This window comes from Nannospalax galili, unplaced genomic scaffold, assembly GCF_000622305.1.
Source record: "Nannospalax galili isolate Female #2095 unplaced genomic scaffold, S.galili_v1.0 scaffold886, whole genome shotgun sequence".
NCBI classification, from domain to species: domain Eukaryota; kingdom Metazoa; phylum Chordata; class Mammalia; order Rodentia; family Spalacidae; genus Nannospalax; species Nannospalax galili.
This window is the reverse complement of record NW_008355971.1, coordinates 1,537,318-1,556,444: the sequence shown is the minus strand read 5'-3', so window position 1 is coordinate 1,556,444 and position 19,127 is coordinate 1,537,318. Positions and strand designations below refer to the sequence as shown.

General features: G+C 49.7%; 1 protein-coding gene across 1 annotated transcript in view; it reads right to left on the bottom strand.

The window, feature by feature from the left end:
- Ryr1 (ryanodine receptor 1) overlaps positions 1–19,127 on the bottom strand; it is a 142,063-nt gene that overhangs the window by 50,679 nt on the left and 72,257 nt on the right. Inside the window, 18 exon segments of the mRNA XM_029556551.1 lie at positions 891–967; positions 1,057–1,136; positions 1,430–1,529; positions 3,878–3,946; positions 4,079–4,130; positions 5,739–5,845; positions 6,011–6,107; positions 6,261–6,373; positions 6,844–6,981; positions 7,283–7,342; positions 8,778–8,948; positions 10,123–10,137; positions 10,918–11,010; positions 11,097–11,184; positions 14,136–14,376; positions 15,881–16,213; positions 17,640–17,770; positions 18,004–18,085. Of these exon segments, the coding sequence (XP_029412411.1) occupies positions 891–967; positions 1,057–1,136; positions 1,430–1,529; positions 3,878–3,946; positions 4,079–4,130; positions 5,739–5,845; positions 6,011–6,107; positions 6,261–6,373; positions 6,844–6,981; positions 7,283–7,342; positions 8,778–8,948; positions 10,123–10,137; positions 10,918–11,010; positions 11,097–11,184; positions 14,136–14,376; positions 15,881–16,213; positions 17,640–17,770; positions 18,004–18,085 (2,047 nt within the window).

Genomic DNA, 19,127 nt, shown 5'->3' with positions numbered 1-19,127 from the left:
GAGCCCCCATCCCACCCCACCCTCTGCCTGAGCCATCATCCCACCCCACTCTCTGCCTGAGCCTCCCCCACCCTGGCACAGTGAAGTGAGACAGGTGCATTATGCCAGCTGAAATGGTGAGGAGACAGAAAACATCTGTTAGCAAAAGTTACAGAGGGGGAGAAAAAGTCAGCTGACAGCAAGAAGGAAGGAAAGACAATAGTAGAGCTGAGAGTTGTGTTAATCGCTCATCCAGAGAGCCCAAGCACCCCAATGCCACCTTCCACCTGAACTGTCAATAACTGAGTTCCACTTCTTTTCCATTTTGTGAGACAGAGTCTCATGTCACCCAGGCTGGCGTTAAGCTTTCTTTGGTCTTCCTGCCTTCTGATTTATTTATTTTTATTTTATGTATATGAGTGTTTTGTCTACATGTATTTAAGTGCACTTGTGTCATGCAATTCCCACAGGGGCCAGAAGGGGGCGTCGGGTCCCCTGGAACTGGAGTTAAGTACAGGAGTAAGTATGGAGTTAGCCATCACATGGGTACTGGATCCTCTGCAAGAACCGCCAGTGCTCTTAGCTGCTGAGCTGTCCCTCCAGCCCTGCCTCTGCCTTCTGAATGCTGGGATAACAGGCATGCACCACACCTGGCTACCCTCTCCCCTATGCTGGAGATCAGATCCCCGCTTTTGCACATCCTGGACAAATGCTCTGCCATGAAGCAACACCGCCAGCTCACGACTCATTCTCAAAATGTGTGACATTCTCCCTTCCATGTTAATTCCTCTGATAAACTCTCCGATAATTGAGCTCCTCTGTTTGAGCCCCTTTCCCTGGACCAAGAGTGCAGAACTTGAATGGGAAGTAGGCCCAGGAGGAGGGACACAGCCATCCCAACAGGCCCCCACCTGCACGTCTGCATCAGTGCCTGGATGCTCTGGAAGAAGCCCACTTCCTTCTTGTCCTTCAGATAATCCAGCATTTTCTGCAGAGGAAGCAGCAGGGGGAACAGGGGGGTCACACGGAAACCTCTTCCCACTTAGCCCTCCTCCCAAGATGCCATGCGTCTGTTACCTGTTGCACCTCAGCATTGCCTCCATTGAGGATGGAGATGCCCAGCTTCAGGGTGGAGGACACCATGGCACCTGTCTCTCCTGGAGGGGGCAGAGGTGGGGCAAAAAATTTTGTCCACCCAGTTTGGAGGCTCCGCCCACCAGAAAACAGCTGTGGCGGGAACTTGACGGACGGAGATGGAAGTGTGTGCATCGACAGGGATGTGTGTGACAATTTGTAAGGCCAGGAGCTGGGGTGTGAGTGCAGGTCAGAGGCAAGCAGAGGTGGCAGGGTGTGGCAGGGTCCACAGGGAATGGGTGCACCCGGGGAGAGGGAGGGGGGGTTGCTGTGCTTGCAGGGGGAGTGGTGGGATGTACTGGGAGGCAGATGGTACCTTTGCAGGCGCTGATCATCTGCAGCACCATCTCTGCAGCCCCCCGGTTGTGCAGCCGGGACTGCTGGTACAGCAGCCTCTGCTTCTCCATCTCCTTCTCCTGGGGTGAGAGGCAGGCCTTGGAGCTCAGCAGCCTAGCCTGCTCCCAAGGCCTTGTCCCACTCCCCCACCTGTCCTCACTGTTCCAACCACATCTGCCACTCATCTCTTCAACAGTGAGATTCCTCTGACTGTCACAGGGCTTCAGTCCTCTGCGTGTCTCCTGCACCTGGTGCAGGGCTAGGCATGGGGACAGGCCTATGTGGATCAGGGCTAGACACAGAGTAGTCTTGCCCTGGGTTCACAGGTCTAGGCCATGCGTGAACTTGCATGTAGAAAGACCATATTCCATGGCATTTCTTTCCTTTTCTTGGGGTGGGGACACGATTTCACTATGTAGACCAGGTTGGCCTCAGACTCAGAGATCTGCCTGCCTCTGCCTCTTGAGTCCTGGGATTAAAGGTGTGTGCCACCTGACCAGGCCCACATTTCTTTCTATGGTGGATGAGGCTGTGAATCACAGTGCTGGTAGAACCTATGCTTTTGTCACCAAGAAGAACCTCAGATGCCTCCAGGTCACATTATTGTCATTACATTACTGTCATATACATCTTGAAATACAACGTTTGTTGCAATTGCTCCATTACCCCCTGTGACACCTTGCTGTTAGCTAAGTAAAGAACTACAGGTATTACCAAATCACAATTAGTTTGGGGTTTTTGTTTGTTTTGAGATAGAGTCTTACACTTAGTACAGGCTAACCTGGAACTTACTGTGTAGCTCAGGCTGGCCTGGAATTTGTAATCCTCCTACCTCAGCCTCCCAAGTACTAGGATTACAAGTATAAATAACCATGCCCTTACAAACTTGGTTTTTTAATTAAAACGTTATATTAATTAATTAATTAATTTATTTATTTATTTATTTTTTGTCTTTTTGAAGCAGGGTCTCCCTGTAGCCCCAGCTGTCCTGGAACTCACTATCTAGACCAGGCTGGCTTTGAACTCTCAGAGATCCACCTGCCTCTGCCTCCCAAGTGCTGGGACTACAGGTGTGCGTCACCATGCCCGGCTATTTTTATTATTTTTTATGTGAATGAGTGTATTGCCTGCAGGTATATAAGTGTACCTGTGTCTCACAATGCCCACAGAGGTCAGAAGAAGGTGTCAGGTCCTCTGGAACTGGAGTTACTGATGGTTGTTAGCTGACGTGTGGGTTATGGGAATAGAATCTGAGTCTTTTACAAGAGCAGCCAGTGCTCTTAACTGCTGAGCCATCTCTCCAGCCCCTAATTTTTTTTTTGAGACTGGATCTTATTATGTAGCCCAGGCTGGCCTGGAACTCATGATTCTCCTGCCTCAGCCTCCCAAATACTGGGATTAAATGCTCACGCAACCATGGCTGGCTCCTAGCGTATTTTAATCCTGCTTAGCTACCTCTTCCTCCTCCAAGAAGCCTTCCCTGATACACTCCCAGACTTGGCCAGACACCTAGTCTGGGCTACTATATCCCCTGAAATGGCCCCCATCCCTGCCCAACTCTTCTATGCTGGTTATTTTTTGTCAACCTGACACAAACTAGAGTCACTGGAAAGAGGGAACCTCAAATGAGGAATTTCCTCCTGAGACATGGCCTGAGGGCATGTCTGTGAGGCATTTTCTTAATTTCTAATTGAAGTAGAAGGACCCATCCTACTGTGGGTGGTGCCATCCCTGGGCAGGTGGGCCTGGGCTGTTTGAGAAAGATAGCTAAGCAAGTCAGGAGGGAGCAAGCCAGTAAGCAGCATTCCTCCAAGGTCTCTACCTCAGTTCCTGCCTCCAGGTTCCTGCCTTGTGTTTCTGTCCTGACTTCCTTTTATGATGAACTATGAACTAGAAGTGTAAGCCAAATAAACCCTTTCCTCTCCAAGTTGGTTTTGGTTCATGTTTTATCTCAGCAACAACAACAACAACAAAAAACCAACCTAAATCACCCTCCTGCTTGTGGCTCCCCAACACCATGATGAATACCCTGTGATGTTACTGTTCGGTTTCCGTGTTTTTCACAGAATTGACTTTGTCAGGGCTGGAGAGGTGGCTCAGCAGTTAAGAACACTGGTTGTTCTTGCAGAAGACCCCGGGTTTGAATCCCAGCACCCACATGGCAGCTAACAACTGTCTGTAACTCCAGTCCCAGGGGATCCAATAGCCTCTTCTGTCCTCTGTGGGCATTGCACCACATGGGTGCACTGACCTACACGCAGGCAATACATGCATACACATAAAATAAAAATAATAAATAAAATATTTTTTTAAAAAAAGAAAGGACTTTGTCATTCCTGGGTTCCCAGGTATTGTGCTGTGATCACATGTTGATGACTGAAGTCAGACCCCCCCGGCCCTTCCTCCAGGACTTCCTGGTCCCACCTACCTCAAAGGACACTTCCACCTCCTCTTCTTTACCTTCACCATTTGCCCCGCCCTCCTCCAGGTGGCAGCTCTGGGGAGCAGCATCAATTAATGATGAAAAAGGCAGGTGCTCCCCCACCTCACCCCGCCCCAGTCCCTTCAGTGCAGGACACTGCAGCTGGGGAAAAGGAAACCCAGACTGTAGAGAGGGACAGCACCTCACCTTTGCCATGATGTCAGCATATGCCATGTACAAGTAATCCTCGTCCAGTTTGCTGAGGAAGTAAGTGGGGAGACAGACCCAGTGAGGACACCTCCCATCTTTTTAGTTTTGCTTAATTTAGACATAGTGTCAAGTAGCCCCCACTGGCCTCAAACTCAATATGTAGTTAAGGATGATCTTGGCTTTCTTACCATGCTCTCTCTAACTCCTGAGTACTGGGATTCCAGGTAGGCACCACCATGCCTGGTTTGTAGGTGCTGGGGATTGGACTCACGGCTTCATCCATGCTAGACAAGCACTGTACCAACTGAGCTACACCTCCAACCCTTGTTGTGTTCAAGACAAAGTCTTGCTATGTAGCCCAGGCTAGTCTTCAACACTTCTGCCTTGGGCTTGAAAAATGTTTCAGAGGTTAAGAGCACTTGTTGGTCTTGCAGAGTAGCCAGGATCAGTTCCCAGCACCCACATAGTGGCTAACAACTGTAGGTAACTCCAGTTCCAGGAGATACAACACCCACTCCTGGCATCTAAGGGCACCAGGCATGCAATGTGGTATGCATACATACATGCAGGTAAACATTCATACACATAAAATGCAAATAAACACATCTTTAAAAAAAGCTTGTTGGGTGTGGTGGCACACACCTTTTAGTCCCAACACTTGGGAAGCACAGGCAGGTGGAGCTCTGTAAGATCAAGGTTAACCTGGTCTCCATAGCGAGTTCCAGGCCAGCTCTGGCTACAGGGGGACCCTGTCTCAAAAAGACCAAAAAAATAAAAAATAAAAAGCAAACAAACAAGAACAGTATAATTGTATAAAGATACAAAGATCAAGTGAGGGGCTGGAGAGATGGCTCAGAAATGAAGAGCACCGGCTGCTTTTCAGAGGTCCTGGGTTCAATGTCCAGCACCCACATGGTGGCTAACAACCATCCTTAACTCCAGTTCCAGGGGATCCTAAACCCACTTTGGCCTCCGTGGGCATTGCATGCACAGGTACACTTACATACATGCATGAAAGCATTCATACACATAAAATTAATTAATTAATTTAAAAAGATTAAGGGAGCCAGAGTGTATGTCAAGTGATTAGTACGGTACCTGACACTAACGAGCACTTCATTGGTGTTGTCTACTTTTATGTCTGCAGCATCTGACTAGCATTCATTATTCCTAAGTCTTCCTAAGTCTGCCATTGACCCGTACTGATGCAGCTGAACTTGAAGACCTGAGTTCAATCCCTGGGACTCACACAGTGGAAGGAGAGAACCAACTCTTGCAAATGTCCTCTGACCTCCACACGTATGCCTCCACACATAAAAATAAATAAATGTAATTTTAAAAATGTTAAGGTCGGGGCTGGAGAGAGAGAGCTCAGTGGTTAAGAGCACTGTCTGCTCTTGCAGAGGACCCGGGTTCAGTTCCCAGCATCCACATGGACAACCATCCATAACTCCAGTTCCAGGGGACCTGACACCTTCTTCTGACCTCTGTGGGCATTGCACAACACAGGTACATGTACATACACGCAGACAAAACAATCATATACACAAAATAAAAATAATAAATATAATATCTAAAAAAAATTTAAGGTCAGCAGATTAGGTTTCTTTCTGGGGAAGGCTGTGGGGACATTTCTCAGGCCTGGAAGGGTCCTCACCTCTTCTCAGTCAGAGCAGTGCGGCTAAAGTGCAGGACCAGTTGATGGAGGGGGTCTGGCTTTTTCTCTTCCACTTCTTCCTCCTCTTCCTCTTGCTCCCCAGCTTTCTGGGGAGAAGGGGTGAGGCTTGGAGGAGGGGTTTCTTAGGTCCCCTCCAGGCTCCTCATAGACTTGTGGGGCTAGAATTTTCTTTTTCCCATACCCAGCCTAAGGGCTCCTATTTCTATACCCAACCAGCCCTGCCTCCCAACCTGATACAGGCCCCAGCTCACTGATAGGTCATCTATCATGCGGTCCTCAAAACTGTGGTCCTCAGTCAGGATCCATGAAGCCTTGTAGCTCTCCAGGAACATGTTACATGCCCGGTGCCTGAAAAACAAAGGTCTCCAGGTCACTGAGACCCACCCCACATCTGCCACCCTCAACACCAAGACTCCATTGAATTGGTAGTCCATTCTCCTGACTCCCCGCTCTACCCCCCCCCCCAGTTCCTAGAGCTCCCCTCCTCCCTGGAGGCCTTACGTGGGCAGGTTGTACAGGGGTGTCATGCGGAAACAGGCCACCACTGCCCGGCGTCGCTGCTTGGACAAGAGTTTATGCCATACTGCCTTCTTGGACTTGTAAGGATGCTCGGTCTACGGAGTCAGACAGTCTGTCATGTCCTTAGATCATGTCCCTGTCCTGAGTTCCACAAGCCCTGAGTCAAACTGTAAATGTGTGCTCAAGAGTGTACCCAGGCTGAACACCAGTGGAAGGAATATGTTGGCCCCTCAACAAAATCAGGGTCCTGGCTCTGCTTCCAGATCTAAATTTTCCACCTTGGGCCTCTCCTTCAGACTCCAGGTATCTCCAGGGGTCCCACCCCTAACCCCAATGTTTTGTTCCTCCCCTGCTCAGTCCTAGATGCAAGATGAAGCAACAGGTCCTTCTCCCAGATCCAAGTTTCCATTTTAAGTCCCTCCTTAAACACGGTGCTCCACCCCTAGTCCCACCCATCACCCACAGGCCCTGCTCACAGACCCAAGACCAGTCCATGCTCCACCCATACACCCAAGGCTAGACTCTAGGTTCTGCCCACAGACTCACACGTTAACTCCTGACCCACCTGGTCCAGGTGATAGAGCACAGCGGACACCTCCTGGACTCTGCGCACAATTTTCTCAGGGTCATCAGCATCCTCCTCACGGCCTGGGACTCCTCGGTACAATGCCATCTGCCATCTCAGAGATGGAGAGCCTTCAACCTGAAGGGAATAAGGAGTGTGTGAAGGCACCTACCTGGCTGCGGTCCGCTTTCTACTCGCAGGTGTGAGCATGCAAATTAGGGCCCCTTGTTCCACACGTGGTACATAGTAGTGTTGGAACATTTGTTATGTGGTTATTCCTCAGGCCCACTCCCTTTGGGCTGTAGGTTAGAAAGACATGCATAGCTGTACACAGTGGTGCATGTCTGTCATCCCAGTGCTCAGGAGGCTGAAGCAGGAAGATTGAATTGAAGGCCAGCCTGAGCTACTGAGAACTTGCTCCCCGCCACCCAAGACATACCTTTCCCTGAAGATTGAGGTTGTTTTGCAGGAATTCACGGACCTCCTCATCTGTGTCTTTCTGGGAAGACAAGGCCCACTGGGTCACTCTGGGGGTCCCACCCTCATGCATGAGTCGCAGCCCTCCTTCTTCTAGCCCTGGCACCTAGGACTTGGTGAGAGATTTATGTGGAGAGGACCCAGGAGAAACCAGAGGTGGGCTGTGGGCAGAGAGAGGAGGAGAGACAAGGGAGCCACAGGTGCCCTTTGAAAGGACAGAAGGGATTAAGGAACCTATGAGGATCTGTGTGTGTGTGTGTGTGTGTGTGAGTGAGAGAGAGAGAGAGAGAGAGAGAGAGAGAGAGAGAGAGAAAGAGAGATGGGGAACATCTGTCAAAAGTCAAATAGCCCAAAGACAGATTTTCAGGGGCCAAATAGGACAGGGAGTTTTGGAGAATTAGAGGAGACAAGGCAAGGTTATGAGGGGACTTGGTAAGGTCAGAATAGGTAATAGGAAGTTGAGAAGGTCAACCAAGTATCTGGCTACACAGGACCAAAAGAGGGGGTCAATTGGGTGGAGGTCCTTAGGGTTACAGGAAAGGAACCCTCAAGGATCAAAGTAGGGGTTGTGGGGGATCTGGAGGACTCTTTGAGGGTCCCGCAGGACTGAACAGCGCCTAGAAGGAGGTTGAAATTGAGGGAAGGAGCCTTTGGAATCCAAGGAAAGGGGTCTTGTTCTACCAGGGGAGAAGTCAAAGATCTTCAGAGGAGGTTAGGAAGGTGTCAGGTGGTTAACAGGGTCCTGGGGAGTTAGAGGAGTCTTGGGGGAGGACTTCTTAGGAGTCCTGAGGCTGAAAAGGGTTATTATGCCCTTGTTCTATGCATGGGAGCAGTGGGCTGTAGGGGGCTTCCTTAGGTTCCAGCTGACTTAAGAGTTTCCGGGGGCGAGGTCAGTTGATCTCCAGAGCCTCTGAGACCTCAGCGATTGGAAGTGGTGGTCCTGGAGAAGGGGACATTAGGATACTTCAAGGCAGTACTTAGAATCACAAAGGATCCCCGAGTACCCAGATTCCAAGGGAAGAGTCTGGAAGGTGAGAGGAAGTGAGCTGCAAAGTTCCCTGAGACCCCTGCACCTTCAGTCCTGGGGAACCCAGGGTGTCATAAGGAACTCAGTGAGTTTCAGGAGATTTGGGGGGATGCATCTTGGTGGAGTTCAGAAACTCAGGGTGTCCTTAGAGGAACTCAGGGTCTCAGTAGGTTTGATATGGTTGTAGAGGAGGGGCCAGTGGGGTCCTGCAGAATTCACTGGAATCCCATGAGCCTTTGGTTGCATCTGGGAACTAAAATACATCATAGTCAGGGTCCTTAGGTTTATTGGGTGGGGTCCTCAGCATCCTGGGGCAGGGCTCAGAGCATCCTGGAGGGTTCAGTGAGTATTCTGGGTCCTGGAAGTCTTTGAGGGTCTACAGAGAGGGATATTGGGGGTTCACTAGGGCTGGGTGGGGCTGGATAAGCACCAGGGCATAGCGGGCCTTGGCCAGCGTAATGAGGTCCTGGTCGGTAGGAGCACACATGTTCAGACCGATTGGCAGCATTTTCTTGAGTGTTGCCACGATCAGTGATGTCTGCACAGAGTACCGGTCCCCTCGGCGCTTCTTCTTGGTGCGTTCCTGGTCAGAGCCACCTGACTGTAGGGACACAGGGCTCAGTGCCTGCCCAAGTCCCGGCTCCACCACCCCAGCCCCAACCTGCAGCCATTTTACACAGTCCAACTCCTGACCCATGTACCAAGCAACCCTCCCTGACCTCTGAGCTCATCTCCATTTTTCACCCCGACCTTGGTCATCCTGTGTCTCAGCTTTGACCATAGACCCTCTCATATCCAGGCCTGTACCCCACATTCCCAACTTCTAACTAGAGCCCTTGCAGATCTTCCCAATTTCCAGGCCTCTCTCAACCTCTGATGGTCCTCTCCAAAAATCCCCCACAAAGTCCCATCTCCCCCCATGAATAACCCAGCACTTCGCATCCCAAGAGCAAGTTTCCAAGAACAAAATAAAGGCGCAAACCCACAAACAAGCCCATGAGGCAAGAGAAATTGGAAGAAAGAGAGACACGGAGACTGAGACAGACAAGGAGATGAGGAGACAGAAGAGATCCAGAAAGATCTGGAAACTGACACGGAGCACAGAGTCCCACAGCCATGTTCTGGAGTCTTGGTTGCAGATACCTGGCCAGGGCCACCCCAGTCATGCTAACAAGAAGCCCCCTTGGCAAGCTTCGGCCAGAGCCCCAATCACACCGACTGGCAATACTGAGCAAGAACCAAGAGCCAGGTGCTGCTGAAGGGCCCGCATGCAGCATCTCAGTTCTCAGTCCTGGGCCTGGGGCCTGCTGGCTGGGTGCCATTCAGGCCCAAAGAGAGCCACACAGGTCGCTACTATCACACGGGATTCTACCCACGTCTGTCGGATTCCAGAGCCCAAGACAGCTACCAGTGCACATTAAGTGCTGCCCCTAATCATGCACCTGTCCCACCCCACTCTCCTGGAACTCAGCCCACGATGCATGGGGAAAAGTTAACCATTATTTTTTTTTTTTTTTTTGGAAAAAAAAAAAAAAAAAAACAACCCAAACCAAAACCAAAAGAACAGAAAAGATTCGACAATTCACCAAAAAGCTGTGTGGGGAAAGGAACGGGGGAGTGGAGAGTTGGGGAGGAAGGGGATAAAGAGGATGGGACACTGGGAGCTAAGGACAAAAGGATGGGACAAGAGCAGGGGAACTCGAGGAGGTGGGACTTTGAGGGCAGGAAAGAGTATTAGCCAAGACACATGCAGAAGGTTCCAGATGGGGGCTGACCTGTACATCTCCCGCCTGCTTCACCAGGTTGCAGACAGAGACAAAAAGAGTTACCCCAGCCCGGCAGAGAGCCCCAGACCCAACTCCAAGTTAGCAGTATTCTAGTTCCTCTGTCCCGTGTCCCCCTGCCCCCCCCATCCTTTAAGGTAGCTTTAAGGTAGACACTTCCAGACCTTGGGGTGGTATTGTTCTTTTTTTTTTTTTGGTCTGTAACCCCAGCTAGCCTGGAACTTGCTATGTAGACCAGGCTGGCCTCACAGAGATCCTCCTGCCTCTGCCTCCCAAGTGCTGGGATTAAAGAAGTGAGCCACCCATGCCCAGCATATTGTTCTTTATGACCCGTAAGAGGGCAGTTCTGAGGATGTGGGGTAATGGGGAGAGAAGGAAAGAAATGCAAGATGGGTAAAATGCAAGGTGATGGGAGTCAGTAAGGAGGGAGGGAGAAGGGAATGAGGAAATGTGGGGGAAATGGGCAAGAAAGGGGGGAGGTAGAAGAAGGAAAGGGATATGGGGAGGAAGGAGATAAGGAGGGAGATGAGGAGGAGGAGGAGAAGGAGGGAAGGGGTAGGGGAAGGTGGGGAGGAAGGAAATGAAAGGAATAGGGAGGGAGGAGGGAAATGAGGGAGATGGAGGAAAAGGGAGATGAGAAAGATGGGGATGGGGAGGAGGGTGAGGAAGTGAGGGGAAGAGTTGCTGTTGTGAAAGCAGGGCAGGTGCCTGGGTGAGGAGGGGTCAGAGAGGTAGCCTTTGAGGGTACTCCCCACCCCCACGTCTTCCATCCTGCTAAGCACCCACCTTGGCCATCTTGCTCTTGTTGTCAGCTGTTAGAAAGGACATGTTGTTGATCTCATTCTGAACCACGAAGTTCTGCTCCTCACGCTTAAAGTTCTGATGGGGAAAGAGGCAGTGTAGGGTCAGACCCTAAGACTGGGAGGAGGCATCAGGGGAGGACAGTGGTGTGGGCAGGGACTCACGTGGGACTTGGACCAGTAGATGAAGATCTCGCCCACCATCCTGAATAGCTCCTCTGCGTTGGGATTAGGCTCAGTCAACCAGTGTGCCCTGGGGTCCAGAAAGGAGTAGGTGAGGTGGGGGGGCAGGGATCCCCAGGAAGGGGCCCACCCAGAGAGAGCTCAGAGATGCCCAAGGGAACTAAAGGATATTCGATGGGAGGGATAGAGTCTTTTATGGAAATCTGGTCAGTTCTATAAACATTTAAAATTTTTCAGACTTTTTTCTTATAACAGGGTCTCACTATGTAGCCCTGGCTGACCTGGAACTCAATATATAGACCAGGCTGGCCTCAGTCTCACAGAGATCTGCCTGCCTCTGCTACCCAAATGCTGGGATTAAAGACATGCACTACCATGCCTGGCCACACTTGAAGAAAATATTTTTTTATTTTTACTTTATGTGCATGGATACAGAGCTCTACACAGCCCTGGAGTCTGGGGTGAGGAGTAGCCTCGAGATGACTCAGCAGGTAAAGGCACTTGCCACCAAAGCTGAGGACCTGAGTTCGATTCCATATATATATATATGCACAATGTGTGTGCAGAAACCCTTGAAGTTAAGAGGAGGGCAAAGGACCTCACGGAACTGGAGTTTTAGGTGGTTGTGAGCTGCCAGGTGGGTGCTGGAAACTGAATCTGGGTACTTTCCAAGAGCAGCTAGTGCTCTTAAACACTATGCAAGCTTTCCAGTTGCCAGAATTTTTTTTTTTTGAGACTGGGTCTCACTATTCATCCCAAGAGGGCCTGGAACTCATAGCAATCCTCCTGCCTCAGCCACTCAAGTGCTGGAATTACAGGCATGTACCACCATACCTGGTATGGAATTTTCTATATATCTATTTAATTTTATGACCACTATTAGCTGTAGATATCTAAGCTGTGACCAAGGGTGGATAATTATGTCTTCTTTTATGGTACGCTGCTAGGCTAAAGAAAAAGAAAAAAACCAAGCTGGGCACAGTGTGTATAGTGACAAATCTAAACACCCAACATTAGGAGATTGATAAAGAAGCCTTCTATAGACAGGCATGGTGGTGCATGCCTGTACTCCCAGCCCTTGGGAAGACTGAGTCAGGAATTCCAGGCCAGCCTGGGCTACATAGTGAGTTCTAAGCCAGCCTGGGCTACAGAGTGAGACCTTGTTGCAAACAAAACAAAACAAGAATCATGATACATGTTACTGTGCAATAGACACTGTTGGCTGGTCTGTCTGACAGCCGTCTTCCCTTCCCTAGTTAACAAACTCTGATTCCTTTGCATCTACCCTTCTCTATACCAACCAGAATTCCATTCAGATATCCAAACCAAGGGAGCTCCTTCTAAGGCTGGAGAGCAGAAAACTGCCAGAGGTGGGAGGCCAAATAGGTTGTCAAAGCCTTTGTGATGGGAAGGAGATTGTGCCAGTGGAGGCTTCTGAAGGGTGTAAGCTCTGACCCTTCTCCCTTTCTGCTTAAACATAAAGGAAAGAACAAACTAGAATCAAGCTGGGAGAAGCAGAGAGATCCCTGGCTCAATAGCATGTACAAATATGAAGGTTTCTAGGTCTCTAACTCTAAAAACATGCTCAGGGTGAGCCAACAGTTACTAGCATAATTACAATTTTGCTAACAAAACTTATGAACTTGGGAAGAGCCCGAGGCAGAGAGATTGCTGTTTGAGGCCAGCTTGGGCTATATAGAGAGTTCCAGGCCAGAATGGCTACAGTGTAAGATCTTGTCTCAAAAACAAACAAATAGCAACAACCACAAAAAGTGTATAGCTCAGTTAAACAGCAACTAATCATAGCTCAAGTGTAGTCAACACTAGAATGGCTCTTCTGCAGCATGCATGCCACTACTCACTTCTGCCCACATGGCAGGCATAACTAATCAATCACAAAGCCCCATTGCAACCTTACAGTATTATCCAACCAGGATGGGTCTTGGAGTTGAAGATATTTAAATAGTTTTTTGATTTTAAGACGATATTAGTAATTGGTTGATTCCTGTACATGTCATTTTCTTAAAGGCCTATGTTCCTGGGGGATTACCAGGCTGACCAGATGTGGACTATATTTCTTTCTTCTCACCATGGAGGAGAGCCTGACTATTGGACCTCACCGTGTAAATTAGGTACCCCATTCTACAAACAGGTAGACACACAGAGCTGGAGGGGAATAGTGAGTCTCCTAAGGCTGACCCTTCCTGGAGGTTTCAGGGAAAAAAGGTACAAACCCATGAAAGCTGGATTTGTGTGTTTGTGTATGTGTGCACATATGTTTATGTGGATATGCATATGCATATATGCGTACACGTTTGTATGTGTGTGCACGTGCATATGTGCATGCGTGCATGCTTAAGTATGTGTGCATATGTGTATGTATGTACATGTGTGTGTACACATGTGTATGTGAGCTCTTGCCACTGTGCACATGCGGTGAGAGGACCACCTCAGGTGTTGGCCCTTGTTCTCTAGCTTTCTTAGACTATTTTATTTACCATTTTTCTTTTATGTGTATGAGTATATTGCCTGCATGTGTGTAAGTGCACCTGTGTCATGCAACGCCTGTGGAGGTCAGAAAAGGGCATTGGATTTCCCTGGAACTAGAGTTATGGATGGTTGTTAGTCACCATGTGGGTGCTGGGATTCAAACCTGGGTCCTCTGGAAGAGCAACCAGTGCTCTTAACCACTGAGCCATATCTCTAGCCCCTTGTCCTGTATCTTGATTGAGACAAGGTCTCTTCTGTTTGCAGAGAGTTTCCTGTCTCCATCACCTATGGAGCCATAGGATGCATGTGACCTCCTCTGCATACTAACCCTCTTCATACAGTTCTGGGGATTCAAACACAGGACCTCAACTTTTACCCATTACCATCTCCTCAGCTCCAAGAATTGTATTTTCTTGGACTAAATTGGTCAAATTCAGAGAAGACAGGGCTGGCCATGGTCTGGTGGGATTGGGAGAGGGGGAATTGGCAGTTGGGGGAAGCTGAGTCAGGATGAGCTAGGGCCATGTTGACCTGTTGTTGTCGACGTAACGGATGAGCAGTGGGTAGAGGGCATACAGGTCCCGGCAGAGCACAGAGAACTCATCCCGCACCAGGAGTTCGCCCTCCTCGGCTTCTGCCTTGGCTTCCAGGCGCAGCTGCTCCTCCTCAGCCACCACCTTCCCAGCGCGTTTACGCAGTCGCCCAATGGTAGGGATGAAGTGGGACCGCAGGAGCTCTGGCCGGGCACGACTCACGATGGGCTGGGCGAACACTGTGGGAGGGTGGGTGTCACTCACACCTGACCTCTGACTTCATCACAACCCCTGACCCTCAGTGCCAGCCCATGACTGTTGACCTATACCTCTGCCCCCAGCAGTTGTCAGGACCCGAGTCTGACTCCGACTTCCCTGCCCCAGCATCCTGCTCTGGTCTCAGGCCCTGGCCTCTGACACAGGCCCTGACCTCTGATCCTAACCCTAACTCCTGAACTGAACCGCGACTCAGTCCCTATCCTGTGACCCCAGCCTGACACTCCTTGATCTCTTACCCTCAACTCCTAACCCAACATCTTCCCCTTACCCAGCATGACTCTCACCCTCACTTTTAACTCTGACCTCACATGCAGGGTCTTGCCTGACTGTGACTTTGGACTATGACCTCTGGCTTCTTCTTCTTTTTTTTTTTTTTGCTTTATTTATTTATTTATTTATTTATTTATTATTTTATGTGTATGAGTGTTTTGCCTGCATGTATGTGAGTGCACCTGTGTCATGCAATGCCACGGAGGTCAGAAGAGGGCTTTGGATTCCCCTGGAACTGAGTTAAGGACGGTTCATAGCCACCATGTGGGTGCTGGGAATCGAACCCAGGTCCTCTGCAAGAGCAGTCAGTGCTCTTAACTGCTGAGCCAGAGCCTATTTTTTGTTTTTTGTTTTTTTTTTTGAGACAAAGTCTCCCTATAGCCCCAGCCAACCTGGACCTCGATATGTAGACCAGTCTGGCCTTGATCTTAGAGAGATCTGCCTGCCTCTGCTTCCTAAGTGCTGGGATTCAAGGTGTGGGCCACCATGCCCTGAGGTTCTCTTTAAAAAAAAGATTTATTTTTATTATTATTATTTAAATTATGTGTACAAATGTGTGTCTGTGGGTAGGTATGTGCATTCGAGTGCAGGTGCCTGAGGAGCCGAGAAGAGGGCATCAGAACCCCTGAAACTGGAGTTACAGGGGATTGTGAACCACCTGACATTGATGCTGGGAACCAAACTCAGGTCCTCTGGAAGAACAGTACATACACTCTTAACTGCTGAGGCATCTCCCCAGTTCCTGTATCATCAAAGTTTTAAAGACCTATTTTTTTCCCTTGAGACAAAGTCTCATATAGTCCAGGCTGGCCTTGAACTTGATATGTAGTCAAGTCTGGCCTTGAACTTCTGATCCTTCAGTCTGCACCTCTCACTTGCAGGAGACCCCTGGGCTAGGTCCCTAACTTTCCATCTCATGGTTCAGCTGGTCCTCTGATCCATAAAGGGCTCTGGCTTTTGAGGCAGCTCCTAACCCTCTCTGAGGATCTGTAGATTCATATTCCATCCTGAAGGGCTCCGGGGATCCATCTATATCCACCCCAGACCCTAAAAAGCTAATTCTGACCTGTGGGACCCTGTGAGGACTTTCACCGTGACCCCTCCCAACTCCCCCAGGAAACTCAAATCTGGAGATCCTCCTCTCAGGTCCCCCAGTGCAGGGGCCCCAGCACATTGCTGCTCCCCTAGACCCACCAGCCAGTCGCTTCATCCACGAGGCTTCATCAATGCCCAGGTTGTTGACAATGATTCGCAGGATGTTCCCCAGCAGGGAATTAAGGTGGTCGGAGGTGACTGTAGTGCAGGGTGGTGGGGCACTGGCAGGCAGGGCTGGTGGGGGAGCCTCTGGCCCCCTCTCCCACCAGCGGGGCAGGTAACTGCATAGCATAGGTAGTGTGATCTCGATGACGTGGGGCATCTCTGTGTAGCGGGCCCCGGATTCTGCCAGGCCCCCGATATCAGCCATGAGCCGCTCTAGCACTGGGATATCAGGACACATCTCCTCCACACTGTTAGGGAGCCCCAGGACTGGGGGTACAAAGATGGGTCAGGGCATGCTAACCCATCAGCCCCAGACCTGCCTTACAACCCACCTGACACTGCTGAATTGCCCCCCTCCAAAAGGAGACCCCATTCCTCCTATCCCACCCTCCAACCCAGACAACTTTTACATTGCTACTGAAACCCAGTGGTCCCCCAAGTACGCTAGTACCCCTGAGTATTCCCTAAAGTCACTCCCAAATTCCAGATTTTACCTCAATCCAAACAAAATTCCTGGTGTGGAACTTTATTTTACTTTTTTTGAGACAGGGTCTCACTATGTAGCCCTGCCTGGCCTGGAGCTATGTAGAGCAGGTTGGCCTCCATCTCACAGAGATATGCCTGCCTCTGCCTCCCAAGTGCTGGGATTAAAGTCATCTGGCTGGCTTTCTGAAACAAGGACCCCTCCACTACTTTTTTTTGATCCAGACAGTGTCTCAGCCAGGCCTTATACCCTAGAAATTTTCACTCTCAAAATCACCCACTCTTTATCTCTTGCAGCAAATTCCAAAAAACCTTTTCTAACCATGGTGGGTCCCTGGCTTTTGGGTTTTTTTTGTTTGTTTGTTTTATTTTGTTTTGTTTTGTTTTTTGAGACAGGATCTGGCTAACCAGCCTAAGAGAGCCTGAAACTCACTATCCCCTGCCTCAGACTGCAGAGTGGGCCACCACTGCCAGCTCAAGACCTCAATTTTCTCTGTGAATCTCATACTTCAATTCTGTCCCTTGAAACACATAGTCCATCTGTCACTCACTCACCTCCATGGGCCAGACACGGGCTTGTTTAGGGGATGTGGGGAATAGGGTCTGAAATCTCCCAGACTGGCTTCAAACTCATTAGGGAGTGAGGATGAGCTTGACCTCTTGACCCTCCTGCCTCCGCCTCCCAAGTTCTGGGATTATAAACTTGTGCCACCATGCCCAGAAGAGTTTGGGGAGCACAGCAATGACTAAAATAACAAATTTCCTGCCTGGAGTTTTCATTCCCTGAGACCCTTGGGGACTCTAATCTCAGGGGTTGGATGTTTGGTTTGTCTGGTTCTGCCTGAATGTCATCCCTAGGGATCACTCCACAGACACATATTGAATGAATAAACTCACACCTTCCCAAACCTCATCCAAACTGAAAACTACTCACGTCCCTAAGCGTCATTTTACCATTTCAAAAATAAGCCCCACGGCTCCAAATTTCATCCCTGACACCCTAATCCTCCCCTTAGACCAGGACCCCTCAAAATCTCTGAGATAACCATTTGTGCACTCTCACCCCGGAGAATCCTCCTTACACGCCAGATTTGTTTGGGGCCAGGGTGGAGGGGTGGGGTGTCACACTACCCTGCAGGGGGCTCTCCCGGATCCCAGGAGGGTCTGGTAGAATGTGACCCTGACAGTTGTCCCATCCCACACAACTCACTGGCCCGTTCGCGAGGAGACTTGGTGGTGTAGACGGAGCAGGCATTGTATTCGTTCAACTGGGGCTCCAGAAAAGCCACTGGCATGGCTGCGGCCAGGCGGGCCAGGCACTCCCCGAGAGCTGGCCGCAGCCTGGAAGAGGGTTTACAATTAGTGTCCGTGTGCCCCTACCGTCTTGGACCCCACAGCCTGGCATGTGCGAGGCCCTAGGTTCCATCCCCAGGACTGCTGCCCCTGGATGAAGACTTTGAACGTTAGGCTAAGCACGGTCCCCTGACCTCACCCCATCTTACCTTGTTCCCTCCCTTCCCTTGGTGCCCCAAAGTACCCACCCCAACCCCATACTGTGCCCCATTTTTCCTTACTTTTCCACGTAGGGGTTCCTGGTGGTTCCCAGAGAGTAGATACTACACAGCGTTCGATAGCAAGAGACCTGCACGTCATCCACTGAGGAGAGAGCATTAAGGTCTGGGATGTGCTCACCATGCCAGCCCACCCTTTACCACCTCCTCTGCTACTGCTTAGCTGTTATTTATGGTTGTAACTTGACTGCTCAGTCAGATGAGTTAAATTTTGTTTTTGCACTCCTGAGGATGGAATCTAGAGTCTCCCACATGCCAGGCAAGCACTCTACCACTGAATTGCATCCCCAGCCCTCAAATAAGTTAGTATGAGTTAATTCTTTATTATTATGATTATTTTTTAAATATTTTATTTTTTTATGTGTACGAGTGTACTGCTTGCATGTATGTGAGTGAACCCATGTTGTGCAATGCCATAGAGGTCAGAGGAGGGCTTCAGATTCCCCTGGAACTGGAGTTAAGGAAAGTTCATATCTGCCATGTGGGTGCTGGGAATCCAACCCGGGTCCTCTGCAAGAGCAGTCAGTGCTCTTAACCGCTGAGCTATCTCTCCAGCCCCATGATTATTATTTTTTGACAGGGTCTCCCTGTAGCTCCAGCTGGCCTGGAACTCACTATGTAGACTAGGCTGGCCTTGATCTCACAGAGATCCACCTGCCTCTGCCTCAAGTTCTGGGATGTAAGGCATGTGCCACCATGCTCGGCTTCAGATGAGTTAATTCTTGAAAGTAATTACAACAGGGTATACAGTAGGCACTCACTAAAGGCTTAAGTGATTATTTTTCCATGGATTGGAACACGATGGGCACTTCTTCCACAACAATGCACACACAGTTTGATGCTGATCATGATTTCTGGTGGTCTACATGCCTCCCAGAGGTCTTAGGCAAGAAAGACCTTCACTGACCACACTTATGTCATGAGGTACAAAGAGGGTGGGGAGATTCAAGATTCAGAACAGATTATACAAATACAACCAAACACAACAGACAAAACTTCACAGGATTCTAGATTTTCTTCTGTGTATGTGTGTGTGTGTGTGTGTGTGTGTGTGTGTGTGTGTGTGTGTGTGTGTGGTATATGTACGTGTTTGTGTTTGTGTGTGTGCATATCTGGGGAGGCCAGAG